We start from the raw sequence: 13677 nt of genomic DNA, 5'->3' as shown, positions 1-13677 counted from the left end.
AAACATTAAGGATACTGTGAGAAGAAGGCCCAGCAAACAGATAATTGGCGTCCCAGAACGAGGGGAGAGAGAATGCAAAGGGGCAGTGTCTGAGGAGAGAATTTTCCAAAATTGATAAAAAGACATCAATCCATATCCAAGAAGCCCTATGAATGCCAAGCAAGACAAATAAAAAGAAATGCACACTTAGACACATCAGAATGACATTGCAGAACACCAAAAACAAAGAAAAATCTTCTAAGAAGAGAAAGTCAGAGGTAACATTAGCTTCCAAGGAGCATCTGTTGGACTGAGAGCTGACTTCTCAACAGCAAGAACAGAACCCAGAAAATAGTGGAACAGCTTTCTCATGTAAAGAGAGAAAATAACTGCCAATCTACAATCCTATAGAGGATAGGAAGCTCAACATAAATTCATAAGGATGGGGAAGACAGGACAGGAAAAAACAGTAACAAAAATCCTGAAACTTAGAAAGCAGATGGATGAGTAGAAACTGACTTCACAGACCCGAGAGTGGAATCCTAAACTAGCAGTGGGGGAAGCTAAGAACCATCACAAGCTACAAGGCAAAATCCTTATAAGGCTCAGGAACAAAAGAGCATCAATTACTTCTGCAACTGGGTGTGAGTGAGGGTTGGCTAAAATAGAGGATTGGTTAGATGCTGCTTAGGAAACAAGTCCCTAAATGTTCCTCTCCTACCACTCAGTCACTGGTGACTCTCTTTCCCCCATCCCAGGAGAAGCTTGGAGGCTTATTCTCAAGAGAAGAGAAACTCGAGTCTCTGGACTTCAGGAGGCCAAAGCCAGGGAGATTAAGGAAGCTTATGCACGGTGAACTTTGCATAGGGATATCCTCAGCACTCTGCCACTCAGCTCCTAGAACCAGCTGGGCCTTTGCTGTCCAAGTGGTAAGGGTTGGATGACCCTCCCCTGGGGATCTGGCTGGCCTAAGAGAGCAGGGTGTCCCCAAGAAAATACCCACCTGACCATTCTACAGTAAAGCTCCAAGTCAACAAGCCCCACCAACATGCTCAGAACTACCTATTAGCTTTTCTGTCTCCCGCTTTTTTTATTTTTATTTTTATTTTTTTGCGGTACGCGGGCCTCTCACTGCTGTGGCCTCTCCCGTTGCGGAGCACAGGCTCTGGATGCGCAGGCTCAGCGGCCATGGCTCACGGGCCCAGCCGCTGCGCAGCATGTGGGATCTTCCCGGACCGGGGCACGAACCCGTGTCCCCTGCATCAGCAGGCGGCCTCTCAACCACTGCGCCACCAGGGAAGCCCCTGTCTCCCGCTTTTAAACGTAAAGACTGTTAAAACATTAAAGGAAAACCTTATAAGTGAAAGGGAAACTAGAACTAACAGGAAAAACAAAAACAACTTAGAGGAAACAGGATGATGCAGCAGAAAGAATTCAAAAACCAGTAGCAAAGTTATGATAAATATCCTTAAAATGGTACTGCATCCATGAAACAAGATTGGGATTGCGTGCTGAGAGCACACATCCTGCAGATCGTGTCTGTTGGCCCTCAAAGCTCCATTCTCACCCTTTCAAGGTCTCGTCCCTAACACAAGGGGGTTAGAAGGCAACAGTTGGGTTCTCAGTCTCCCTTGCAGCTGCTCTGGCTAGGTTCTGCCAATGGAAAATGCTGGTGGGGCCTGGCAGGTGGGAGTTGAGACATTTCTCTGTTGTTTGGTAGTGCCTTTGGCAGCAGAAGCAGCAGCGGATGACAGGAGCTTCCTCGGTGTCAGTGGTGGCTGCAGCAGCATTGGCTGGAGCGGGGGCTCCTTATTCCTGCTCAGTAGCATTGGTGTGGTTCTAACGCAGTAACGGCAGGGGCCATGCTTCCAGCCGAGCAGCAGTGAGTGTGGGCTTTGAGCATTGGAAGCTTCCTGATCCTGGAGTAGCGTCCTCTCTTCCCTTTAGCTCTTCCGGCCCTCTTGATATCATTTAACCAATCCCTTCCATTAAATTCCGCTTGGCTTGAAATATCTAGATTGGTTTTTTTTGTTTTTTTTTTTTGAGTAAATACTGATTGGGATGCTATAAAAAAGAAACATTCAAAAAATAAGAGAGTTCTTGGATATTAAAAAATGTGAAAGCAGAAATAAAAACTTAATGGAAAGGTTAGAACATAATGTTGGTGAAATCACCCAGAAAGTAGAGAAAAACAAAAACAAAACTCCAACAACATCAGCAGTGTAAGTGCTCAAAGTTTACAGTAAATTGTAATGATATCATATAACATTATCATGGTGTAAGTTACTTATTCTCACGTTACTGTACAAATACTCCGTGGTGCTGAGCACACATCCTGCCTGGCATCTGCATGTGACGTGTGACCATGTGTTACAGTGGGGTCCTGGTTAGTACAATTTTAAGAGAGCAGAGAAGTGTCAATTTAAAGAAAACTAGAGGAAGAGTATAATCTTCTGATTAGTAACATACTGACAAGAATTTTAAATATAGTCATAGGTAAGCTTTATTCCAATGTCTACATAAAAATGAGTTGATGTCGAACAGGAAACGGTTTTTCCAAAGGGTTAAAATCTATCACACAACAGAACTTTGTCCTTTTCCCTTTAGTTTGTCTCTCAGTTCAGTTGGCTGACACATCGTTATTAGTGTCCGCCCTCACTAATCATTTTCACCACACACAATATCTAAAAGTCTTCGGGTGGCACTTCCCATTTCTTTGGAAATCTCTTAAGCTGCTTTCAGTTACAAGAGATGGGCAAGGTTTTTATCTGCTCACGCTCTACTCCACTGGAGACAAAAACACATCCCTGAATTCTCTTGTTTAAATTGTGGCTGTTGGCCAAGTGTCCAAATGAAGAACTTAACGCTAACACACAAAGGACACAGTATAATCTCTGTACAATAGTGACTTCGCTTCAACTTTTTCTCATTAAAGAATTATTTTTATTATCTCTCCACAAGGGAGTTATAAAAAATACCTGTAAAAACATTGAAAAGGCTCTTAAAAGTCCTGGAATGAAAAATTCTGCAGTATAAATTACGATACATCGTCTATGACTTGCAAATAAGAATAAAATAAATTCTACAAGCTAGAATTTCTGAATGATTTTGATAGGAATTTACCAGAAGGAGCCAGGAGCCATCAAACCTTAACGATTTCCTGTTTTCATCCCAACTGAGTTTTTGAAAAGCTATATAATCTGTTGACAGGCACAGTCCACACAGGAACTTGCTGTAACCACTGATGATGAAATCAATCTGAAGGACAGAGATTTGTACGCTGGACGCGTCAGCCTCTTCCATGCAACTGGCTGAAGTGGTCTTCTCTTATTTTTTTCCCTTATGCTTTAAATAAAAGTAAATATACATATGGTAAAAAATTTAAATGGTACAGAAAGATCTAAAATAATCAGTAAATATCCTTTTCTCTCACAACCTAGAAAATCTGATGTCTTCCAAATCATCAGGTGTGTGAATAATTTGCAAAGTGAAGTCAAACTTGGAGTCTCTTCATCTGAAAATTATTGTCAGGACTTTTGGAATGTGTTGATTCTGTCATGTATTACCTCTGTTACAGAGGAAAGCCATGCAGTCTTCTCCTTCTTAAAAAAACCTAATTACAAAAGCAACACACACGCTCTGCTCAGAGACAGCAAGTCCAGGTACCACCTTGTACTCCGTGATCTGGTCCTAGTTACGGGCAGAGTCCCTGGTATCATCCCTGAAATACAGGAATCACAATTACTAACAAGGCATTTTCAAAAATAAGAACTTTGTTTTAATCAAAATGAGGTCATCTGGTCCTTGTAAACTGGAGAGGATTCACTCAGTCAGAGATTCAGGTTGTCTGGTCATTACTTAAAGGGCATGAGCCACAGAATCCCAAACATTCAAGTCAAAACTAGGTCAAACCTTTCCTAGAGAATAAAGGGAAGGCGAGGCAGCAAAGGACTTAAGGATGGAGAAGGAACATTCCTTCGCAGAAACTCCCACCACAGTGATGAGAAGCTAGGTGTTTTTCCCCCAAAGTGCACTCACTCTCTGGTGAGCAGGAAAAGCTTACAGAGTCACGGGCGGCAGGAGCTCAGCCGAGCCCTTCCTGAATGCCTCGGATCCTCCTGGCCAGCTGCACATCCTTCGGGAAGAGAGTGACACGGCCGGCATGTAAGGAGAGGAGATAGGCATCCTCGAAGAGATGAACTAGAAACGCTTCTGCTGCCTGCGGACAGAAAGAAAAGCAGAAAGACTGACACAGATGAGGGGGCATGAGCTGCTTTCTGCTGAGAGACCTGCTAACCTCAGTCTCTAAGGGCTCAAAGGACTGCGGGGAAGGATTATTCACAGAATGAGACTGAACTTTGCCTGGGAATTCCACTACCACCAAATGAGAACCTAGCCTCCAAACCCTGGATGTTCCTTGTTCTTTTCAAGGAGGTGAGATGTAGCCTTGCCTTTCTCCCATACTCACCCCTCACCCAACTGGACCTTGGTCCCCATCTTACCTCTTGTAGGGCCAACAGGGCCTGGGCTTGCCAATTGAAGTCCACACCACGAGTGAATACAGCACATATTTCTCTTGCCTGCGAAGGAGTGGGGATGGGGAGCAAGGGAGAAGGGGAGTGGGGAGGAGTAGAGAGTAAAAGGAGGTTCAAGAGAAGACAGACTCTCTCCTTGAGTCTCCATGAATCTTCATTTCCGTTATTCCTTCCTGGCCCTTAATCATAGAACCTAACTAGTAGCTGGTGTCAACTCCAGGGAGCTTAGAGATTGGCCCGTCTCTCCTCATTGGTGGTGGGGAGAGGAGGAGACAATCTCTCAGGGCAAGACAAGGGAGAGAAAGGGTGGTTGGATGACAGAGTTCCTTGTACGTAATCAAAGAACACAGTTCGAAGGTGGTAGGGGTTAGAAATTAATTCCATAAAGAATTAGAAGGTGCCCTTTGTGGGCCCATGTTTTCAGAAGATGAAGAGTCCCCGACCAGGCTAGGGAAGAGGTCCCTTGCCATTTGGGCAAGAGGCGATAGGGGCCCAATACCTGGGAAATTTAAAGAAAGGAGGCGGCATGGGGGTTGGCGGGAAGCTCCCTGGAGCTCACCAGGCGGCAGAAGGGGGTCTTCCTTAACAACAGGTTTGTGCTCTTCTGAAGAGTTCGGATCTCCTTCAGAACCCGGTATCTCCGGCGAGCAAGTGGACGGGAGGGAGCGCCTGAGCAAAAGAGTTGGGTCATGGAGCAAAATGCAGTGGAAAACGGGTGGTGCATTGCAACCTGGCTGTCAAACTACCAAATCGTAGACTGTATATAACAGGCTCCCCAAAAGCAGGGCTTTTTGTCTATTGTAGTCATTGTGGTTATCTTCAGCAACTGGAGAACAGTGGTTGGTGCTAAATAAATTTTTGTTAAATGAATGAATAAGTGATCCTTTGAGGGTCCTATTGACCCTCAGTGATGATCCTCTGAGGGTCTTATTTTAAATGCCGACTCTTCCATGCAGCCTTTCCTGACTCCCAATCCCTTCCAAACCAATGGGTCACTTCCCTCCTCTGGGCCCACAGTACTCTGTGCATCTCCTCTGTCTTTCCCACCTGGATTGGAAACCCAGTTTCCAATTTTGTTTTTAGGGTTTTTTTGGCCCCGCCGCGCAGCACGTGGGATCTTAGTTCCCCAACCAGGGATCGAACAGGCGCCCCCTGCATTGGAAGCACGGAGTCTTAACCACTGGACCACCAGGGAAGTCCAATTTTTAGGTATTTTTTAAGAGCTGGAAGGAATCTGAGAGATTATCTAGTACAATTCCCTTGTCTCTGTTATCCTGAGGCCCAGAGAGGTTAAGACAATTGGCCAGAGCACGTTAGCAGCCAAGGTGGGAGCTCAGAAGTGGCATAACTCAGTGCCAGTGTCGGGCCTTTCGGCTACGAAGTCAGAGCCTTTGGCTCAAAGCCTAGTTTCAACAACAACAAAAAAAGACAAAAAAATCTTAAAATCATTCCTAAAAGTAGAAATCAAAAAAGTCAAACTCTGATCAGAAATTAAAAACACAAGAATATAAAAAATAAAAATTCTTCTAACTCTCTTGTTAAAGAGGACAATTCACTGAAATTAGACTATTTAGAAGTGAATAAAAAGAAAAAGTCTACACCTTAAAACTTAAGCAATATAGCCAAATAGTCCTAAAGGAAAATGTACAGCCTCAAGATCTATCTACGAGAAAACAAGAACATTAAAAGATAATTCCGCTAAGTGTTCAACTCACGCATTAGGAAGAGAATTATTAAAGTAAATCAAAAGAAGGTAGAGTAAAAGAAATATTAAAGATAATAAACTAACTTAATGAAAAAGAGTGTAAAACAAAAACAGTACAGCTGGCTCCATAAATTAAACCAAGGACCAATAAAAACAAATGAACCTCTGAGAAGTTGAACAAATAAAAAACAGAAAAAAAAACCCCCACGAAAACTAACATTTTGAAGAAATGTTATTCATGGTCTAGCCAAGAAGAGACAATCCACACCAAGTAGTTGCATAGAAGGGATTTAATATGGTGAACTATTTGCCAGGTGTTAGACAAGCTGCCGAGAGCAAATGGGGACAGAGGGGCAATGCAGAGATGTGCTGGCAGTGGAGACTTTATCCCAGGGGCCAAAGAAACAGGGGACTTTTTAGAAAGAGGGAGGCCCTACACCCAGGAGATGAGCTACTGGCACCTGCCTCCCTCCTCACCACCAGTCCCCAATCCAGTTGCCGGAAGCAGCCTTTAATAATCAGACATGGCAGTCACAGAATGGAAAGATGAACACAACTAAAGATCACCAAGCAATGTAAAAAGGCCAACACCATGAAAAGAAGGGACCAAACTCAGCAAACAAAATAACCAATACCAGAGGGACTTGAGTTATTACAGAAAAGAGAGGAAGAAAAATACACATAATAACCTCCGAGGGGTAAGAGAAGATGTGAAGTCTATGACTCAGGAACAAGTGCTTGTGAAAAGTAACCAATTAGAGAGATCATGGGAAAGAACTGGGATTAAACATTCAATAGTTGGGTCTTAAAATCCGACGTAAGGAGTCGGGATTTAATCCTAAGGTAATGGGAAGCCACGGAAGAGCTTTAAGCAGGACGGAGAGATGATCCACTTACATTTAAAGATCATTCCAGTTGCTGTGTAAGGAAAGAACCGAAAAGGGACAAGAGTGGAAGGGAAGTCGTAGCCAGGTTAGGGTGCTGGGGGCTTGGACTAGGCTGGTGGGAGTGGAGAAGGCAACGACTGGCATGATTAGGATGCGACGTGGAGGTGGAAGTGCCTGAGCTTACATTTGGATTGGATGGACATGGGGGCAAGATGAAAAATCTCTCCCGGGTTTCTGGCTTAAACAATCCTGCGAGTGGCTATGCCATCTCCTGAAATGGGGGAAACCGGGGATGAAGCGGCAGGAGGGGAGTAACCAAAAGTGTGCTTTTAGATGTGTTTAGTGTGACATACCCCAGAGTCTTCGAGTAGAAAGGCCGTTGGATGTAGGTGTGCGGGGTCAGAGGAGAGATGTGGGCTGGAGCTATAAATGTGAGAGCTGTCAGTGTATGAATGGTACTGGAGCCACGGGGAGGGATGAGCCCACCTGGGGAAAGGGAAAGAAAGGAAAAGTAGACCATGGAAGTCCAACATCAACATGCTGAAGAGAGGTGGCACAGGCAGTAAAAACCACTGAGCAGAAACTGCAGAGCGTGTGTATCACGGAGCCAGGGGGGTGGAGTGTTTCGAAGAAGAAATGACCCACTGTGTTGAATGCTTCTGAGAGGATAAGAGAAGGACACAGGCATGTCTAATAAAGTTGGCAACATGAAAGTAGCTGGTGACCTTCACAACAGCAGTTCAAGGGTACTGGAAGTAAGGGTAGCGGTTGTGGGGAGTCAGATTGGAGTGGGTTGAAGGGTGTCTGGGTAGAGGGGAAACAGACACGTGGGTAGACTTAAGTCCGGCTGTTTTAAAAAGGGTAGCTGTGGGGCTTCCCTGGTGGTGCAGTGGTTGGGAGTCCGCCTGCCAATGCAGGGGACAGGGGTTCGGGCCCTGGTCTGGGAGGTTCCTACACGCCGCGGAGCAACGGAGCCCATGCGCCACAGCTACTGAGCCTGCGCTCTAGAGTCCGCGAACCACAACTACCGAGGCCCGCGTGCCTGGAGCCCAAGCTCCGCAACGGCAGAGGCCGCTGTGATGAGCAGCCCGCGCACCGCAACGAGGAGTAGCCCCCGCTCTCCGCGACTAGAGAGAGCACGCAGGCAGCGGGGAAGACCCAACACAGCCAAAAATAAATAAATAAAATAAATAAATTAATTAAATAAATAAATTAAAAAATAATAATAAAATAAAAAGGGTAGCTGTGAAGGGCAGAAGTGAGAAACAGGGAGTATGAGGGAGCCGGGGATGTGGGGTGCCCTTTTCTTTAGAACAGAAATAGCAGAGCACGTTTGCCAAATGCCAATGTAAGGAGCATGAATTTACTTCCAAGTGCAGGTGGTAAGGATAACAGAAAGCCCCTGGGATGGTGACAGAAGAATATGACCAAGAGCTCATGTAGGGGGAGGAGTGGCTTTTGATGGAAAGGGGTCACCTAGGTTCTCCGTTGTGAGAAGATAAAGGGGAATCCAGTCTGGAGGCTTCTATTTCCTCAGTGAAGCATGAGGCAAGGTCATCCTGAGCTGAGTGAATCGGGGGACTGGAGTTGTAAGGATGCTTCTACACCCGGAAGCAATAGCGAACCTCATACGTAACAATATTCCTGTTAAAATTACAAATGAGACAAAGATGACCAAAACATTGCTCTTATTTCAACACTAGTCTCAGGGCCTCACTAACAATAAAATAAGAAATAAAATGTATAAAAACGAAAAGAAGACTCAAAAGTCATTATTTGCAAACAGTATAATGGTCCACTTAAAAATTTCAATTAAAGCAGCTGAAAGGCTATTAGGATTAACAAGAGAATTCAGCAAGTTAGCTAGATGCAAAGGTTATTTATGTTAAGGAAAGAAAAATAAAAAACAACCCATTCACAACAGCAACATCTATAAATAACCAATAATACTTTCTTCACCCTGCTCTTAGCTATGGAGCAGAAGACAAGCAAAGCAGTTGCTGCCACAGTTCTTGTTTGTGGGTATCCCATCCACCAGACCACAGCACAGAAACTAAGGACCACAGACCAGCCTTCTTTCCGGGCATGCTACCTCTGGAAGGGAACAAGGTGAGAGCACCGGCTAAGTTAGGGCACTTTGGTTAAGGACAGCCACTCACTGAAGGGAAAAAACGAAACAAAACAAAAAAACCCCAAAAAACCTGGAACGGCACCTTCTAAAATTAGAACTGTTGTTTGAAATTGTCACAAAAAGCAGCCAATACTTTTGCATTTGAAAAAAGCACAAACACCGATTTTTTAGAATCCCGTGTCTGCGGGAACAAGCTGGGTGATCTTGTTCAAATTATCAGGTTTGTCTGCGCTTCAGTTGTCCCATCTGTAAAATGGGCACAATATAAAATTGAGTTAATTCATATAAAGAGTTTAACATGATGCCTAGTTAGTGGTAAGCACTCAATACACGTTAGTAGAATTAGGAATACTGTCTGGGCCAGTCCTTTCTCCTCCTCAGAACTGCCTTCCCCAGTCCCTCCCCGGTCTTGGACTTTGGGCCGTCCCGGAACGGATACTGGACGGCAGAACCGCTTTGCCCCCCTGCAGAGGAAGGCCAGCGGACCAGGGGTCGGGAGACTGGGCTGGACCCCAGGCTCGGCAAGCGAGCATAGATTTTTTCGTCTGTGAAATGGGCACGCGGACCCGGCCGTACCCACCTCACAGACAGGCTGCAGGGAGGCCGGCTCGGAGGAAAAGGGATCACGGCGGGTTACCTAAGGGTGGGCCCGGCCGTGGGGGGGCGGGAGCCGGGCTCGCGGGGCGCCTCCTTGGGGCTTCGGGCTTGCGGATCCGGCGGCGCGGGCCCATGGTTGGCGCTCAGGGTTGCGGACCGCGGCTCCTTCTCGGCCTTCCGGGTCCGGAGGCAGAGGCTGGGGTTCAGGGGAGGGCCAGCAGCGCCCCGGCCTCGTGCCCCGGCTGGGTGGCGTTCAAATTGCCCGCTCCGCCGCGGATTCACCGCCGGCGTTTTTTAAAAACCGAATCCAGCGACTCCCAGTGGCTGCCTCTGGAACGCTCCTGGCGCAGAGCGATTGCGGGGAGGACCAATGAGAGCACAGGATGAGAGGCTAACGGCGGCGGTGATAGGAGAAGACAGCGGGGACAAGGCGGATCGATGGTGGGAATCAGCCAATGGGGACTTGGAAAAGTGAAATGAGGCGGGAACTGCTCCAGTCCTCCGCTCCCTGGGGCATGACCGCATCTTTGATGGATCAGACCCAGGTCCTCCGATGCTCTCTGGTCGACAAATGAAAGCTCGATTATGAAGATGTAGCTGGTGCGTGTGTAGAACGCGTTTCTCCAGACGAATCACCTTGCGCATTTTATGTTTTGCTCTATCAATCTTGAAGTGGATTTTAAAGATGAGGAGACGGGCCCACGGAGAATGTGACCATCCCATGTCTCGCCTGAGACCAGGAGCAGCCCATGAACATGACTCAGAAGTCAGCTTCACTGCATGAACCGTATTGATGATTAGGGTCCTGGGACAGCCAGGATGGGGCCTCTCACCATGAGGTCAAGCAGGGCAGGCCTCAGCTCTATTTTTGGATCATGCTCTCCAGCATTTTCGTAACAGGGAAATGACCCCTTCCCTTCCTGTTGGGGATAATATGTATTGAGGTCAAATGTAGAACTAGGTAGTTAGAATAAAGGGGATTTTATATTCTACACTTTTGTTTTTTTACACTATCTAGATGTTCTACAGTTAACATGCACTGTAATCAGGAAATATGTTACAAAATCAGTGATTTTATGGAACCCTTGTTCGCTGCTGGTGGGAACGCAAAATGGTGCGGCTACAGTGGAAAACAGTATGGCAACTGGTCAAAAAATTAAACACAGAATTACCATATGATCCAGCAAGTCCACTTCTGGGTGTATATTTAATTAAAAGCAGGGGCTTGAACAGGTATTTGTACCCTAAGGCTCATAGCAGTGTTATTCACAATAGTCAAAAATGTCCAAGTGAATGAATAGATAAATAAAATGTAATATATACATACAATGGAATATTATTCAGCCTTATGAAGAAAGTAAATTTTGATACATATTACAACATGGATGAGTCTTGAAGATATTATGTTAAGCAAAATAAATGAGATACAAAAGGACCAATATTGTATGATTCCACTTACATGAGGTACCTAGAGTAGTCAAATTCATAGAGACAGAAAGGTAGGATGGTGGTTGCTAGGGGCTGGGGGAAGGGAGGAAAGGGGAATTATTGTTTAATGGGTACAGAGTTTCAGTTTGGGAAGATGAAAAAGTTCTGGAGATGGGTGATGATTGCACAACAAATGTGAACGTTCTTAATGCCACTGAATTGTGCACTTAATAATGGTCAATACGGTGAGTGTTATGCTGTGTATATTTCACCACAATAAGAAAGAAAGAGAAAGAAAGAAAGGGAGAAAGAAAGAGTAGAGGAGGGGGGAAGGGAAGGGGGGGGAAGGAAGGGAAAGGAATGTTTGGTTGAACCCATTGAGATGCAGTCAAATCACAGAAGGATAGTTGTTTTTCAGTGACACAGAGGCAAGAAGTCCTACTACACCAGTCCTCAGGACCCATTAATCAGACACAGCAAATCTTCACTCATTAATTCTGCTTTAGACCTAGAGTGCCTTCTTTGCTCCATTAGAAATAAGTAGAAAACAAGGGTAGAAAATAGAGGGGTGGTTTTTTGTTTTTTTTTTTTAAGATTCCACATGTAAGTGAGATCATACAGTATTGTCTTTCTCTGACTGACTTATTTCACTTAGCATAATGCCCTTGAGGTTCATCCATGTTGTTGCAGATGGCAACATTTCTTTCTTTTTATGCCCAAATAATATTCCATTGTGAATACATATATATATATATATATATATATATATATATATATATATATATACATACATATACATACCACAATTTCTTTATCCGTTCATCCATTGCTGAACACTTAGGTGTTTCCAAATCTTGGTTATTGTAAATAATGCTGCAATGAACACAAAGGTGCATATATCTTTTCAGCTTAGTGTTTTTGTTTCCTTTGAATACCCAGAAGTAGAATTGCTGAATCACATGGTCATTTTATTTTTAATTTTTCCGGGAACCTCCATACAATTTTCCACAGTGGCTGCACTAATTTACTCGCACCAATAGCGCACAAGTCGTCCCTTTTCTCCACATCCTCCCCAAAACTTATTTCTTGTCTTTTTGATAATAGCCATTCTAACAGATGTGAGGTGATATCTCACTGTGGTTTTGATTTGCACTTTCCTGATTAATGATGTTGAGCATCTTTTCATGTCCCTGTTGGGCATCTGTATGTCTTCTTCGGAACAATGCCTATTCAGATCATTTGACCATTTTTATTTTATTTTTGGCTGCACCGCAGGACATGTGGGATCTTAGTTTCCTGACCAGGGATCGAACCCGTGCCCTCTGAATGGAAGTGCGGAGTCTTAACCACTGGACCGCCAGGGAAGTCCCCATTTGCCCATTTATAAATCGAATTCTTTGTTCTCACCATTGAGTTGTATGCATTCTTTATATATTTTGGATATTAATCCATGATCAGATATATAATTTGCAAATATTTTCTCCCATTCAGTAGGTTGCCTTTTTATTTTGTTGATGGCTCCCTTTGCTGTGCTGAAGCTTTTTAGTTTGAAGTGGTCCTACTTATTTATTTTTGCTTTTGTTGCCTTTGCTTTTGCTGTCAGATTAAAAAAAACATTGTCAAGACCTATGTCAAGGAACTTGTTGTTTTCCTCTAGCAGTTAGATGCTTTCAGGCCTTATGTTCAAGTCTTTAGTCCATTTTGAGTTAATTTTTGTGTATAGTGTAAGACAGTGGTCCAGTTTTCCCAACACCATTTACTAAAGAGACGGTTCTTTTCCCCATTGTATAGTCTTGGCTCCTTTGTCATAAATTAATTGACCATGTATGTGCAGGTTTATTTCTGGGCTCTCTATTCCGTTCCATTAATCTATGTGTCTGTTTTTAGGCCAATACCATACTGTTTTAATTATTATAGCTTTGTAGTCTAGTTTGAAATCAGGGAATGTGATGCCTTCAGTGTTGTTCTTCTCTCTCAAGATTGCATTGGCTATTTGGGGTCTTTTGTGGTTCCTTACAAATTTTGGATTTTTTGTTCTATTTCTGTGAAGAATGCCATTGGAGTTTTGTAGAATTGAATCTGATAGGCATTGAATCTGTAGATTGCTTTGGATGGTATGAACATTTTAACAATATTAATTCTTCCAATCCATGAATGTGGAATATCTTTCATTTGTGTCTTCAATTTCTTTCATTAATGTCTTGTAGTTTTCAGTATACAGGTCTTTCGCCTCCTTGGTTAAATTCATTCCTGGGTATTTTATCTTTTTGATGCAATTGTAAATGGGATTGTTTTCTTAATTTCTCTTTCTGATAGTTTGTTAGTGTATATAAATGCAACGGGTTTTTGTGTATTGATTTTGTATCCTGCAACTTTACTGAATTTGTTTTTTAGTTCTAACAGTTTTTTGATGGT

At 44.0% G+C, this 13677-nt stretch overlaps 1 protein-coding gene across 2 annotated transcripts; it reads right to left on the bottom strand.

Annotated features, from left to right (window-relative positions):
* Positions 1-2264: 2264 nt before the first annotated feature.
* CENPA (centromere protein A) lies at positions 2265-10105 on the bottom strand. 2 transcript variants are annotated; one of them, XR_004353014.1, is made up of 6 exons: positions 9875-10105; positions 5074-5183; positions 4482-4559; positions 4043-4198; positions 3649-3700; positions 2265-3324 (listed from the first exon to the last, which is right to left on the bottom strand). XR_004353014.1 is itself a non-coding variant. In XM_032653774.1 (5 exons), the coding sequence occupies exons 1-4, from the start codon at positions 9966-9968 to the stop codon at positions 4064-4066; spliced, it is 417 nt and encodes a 138-aa protein (XP_032509665.1). In that variant the 5' UTR covers positions 9969-10105; the 3' UTR covers positions 2265-3700; positions 4043-4063. The 2 variants fall into 2 exon arrangements, 1 of the variants encoding a protein (XP_032509665.1); XM_032653774.1 differs by having other exon boundaries at positions 2265-3700.
* Positions 10106-13677: the final 3572 nt, after the last annotated feature.

This window comes from Phocoena sinus, chromosome 13, assembly GCF_008692025.1.
Source record: "Phocoena sinus isolate mPhoSin1 chromosome 13, mPhoSin1.pri, whole genome shotgun sequence".
NCBI classification, from domain to species: Eukaryota; Metazoa; Chordata; class Mammalia; order Artiodactyla; family Phocoenidae; genus Phocoena; species Phocoena sinus.
Note: the sequence above shows the minus strand (reverse complement) of the source record. Positions and strands in the feature narration are given on the sequence as shown.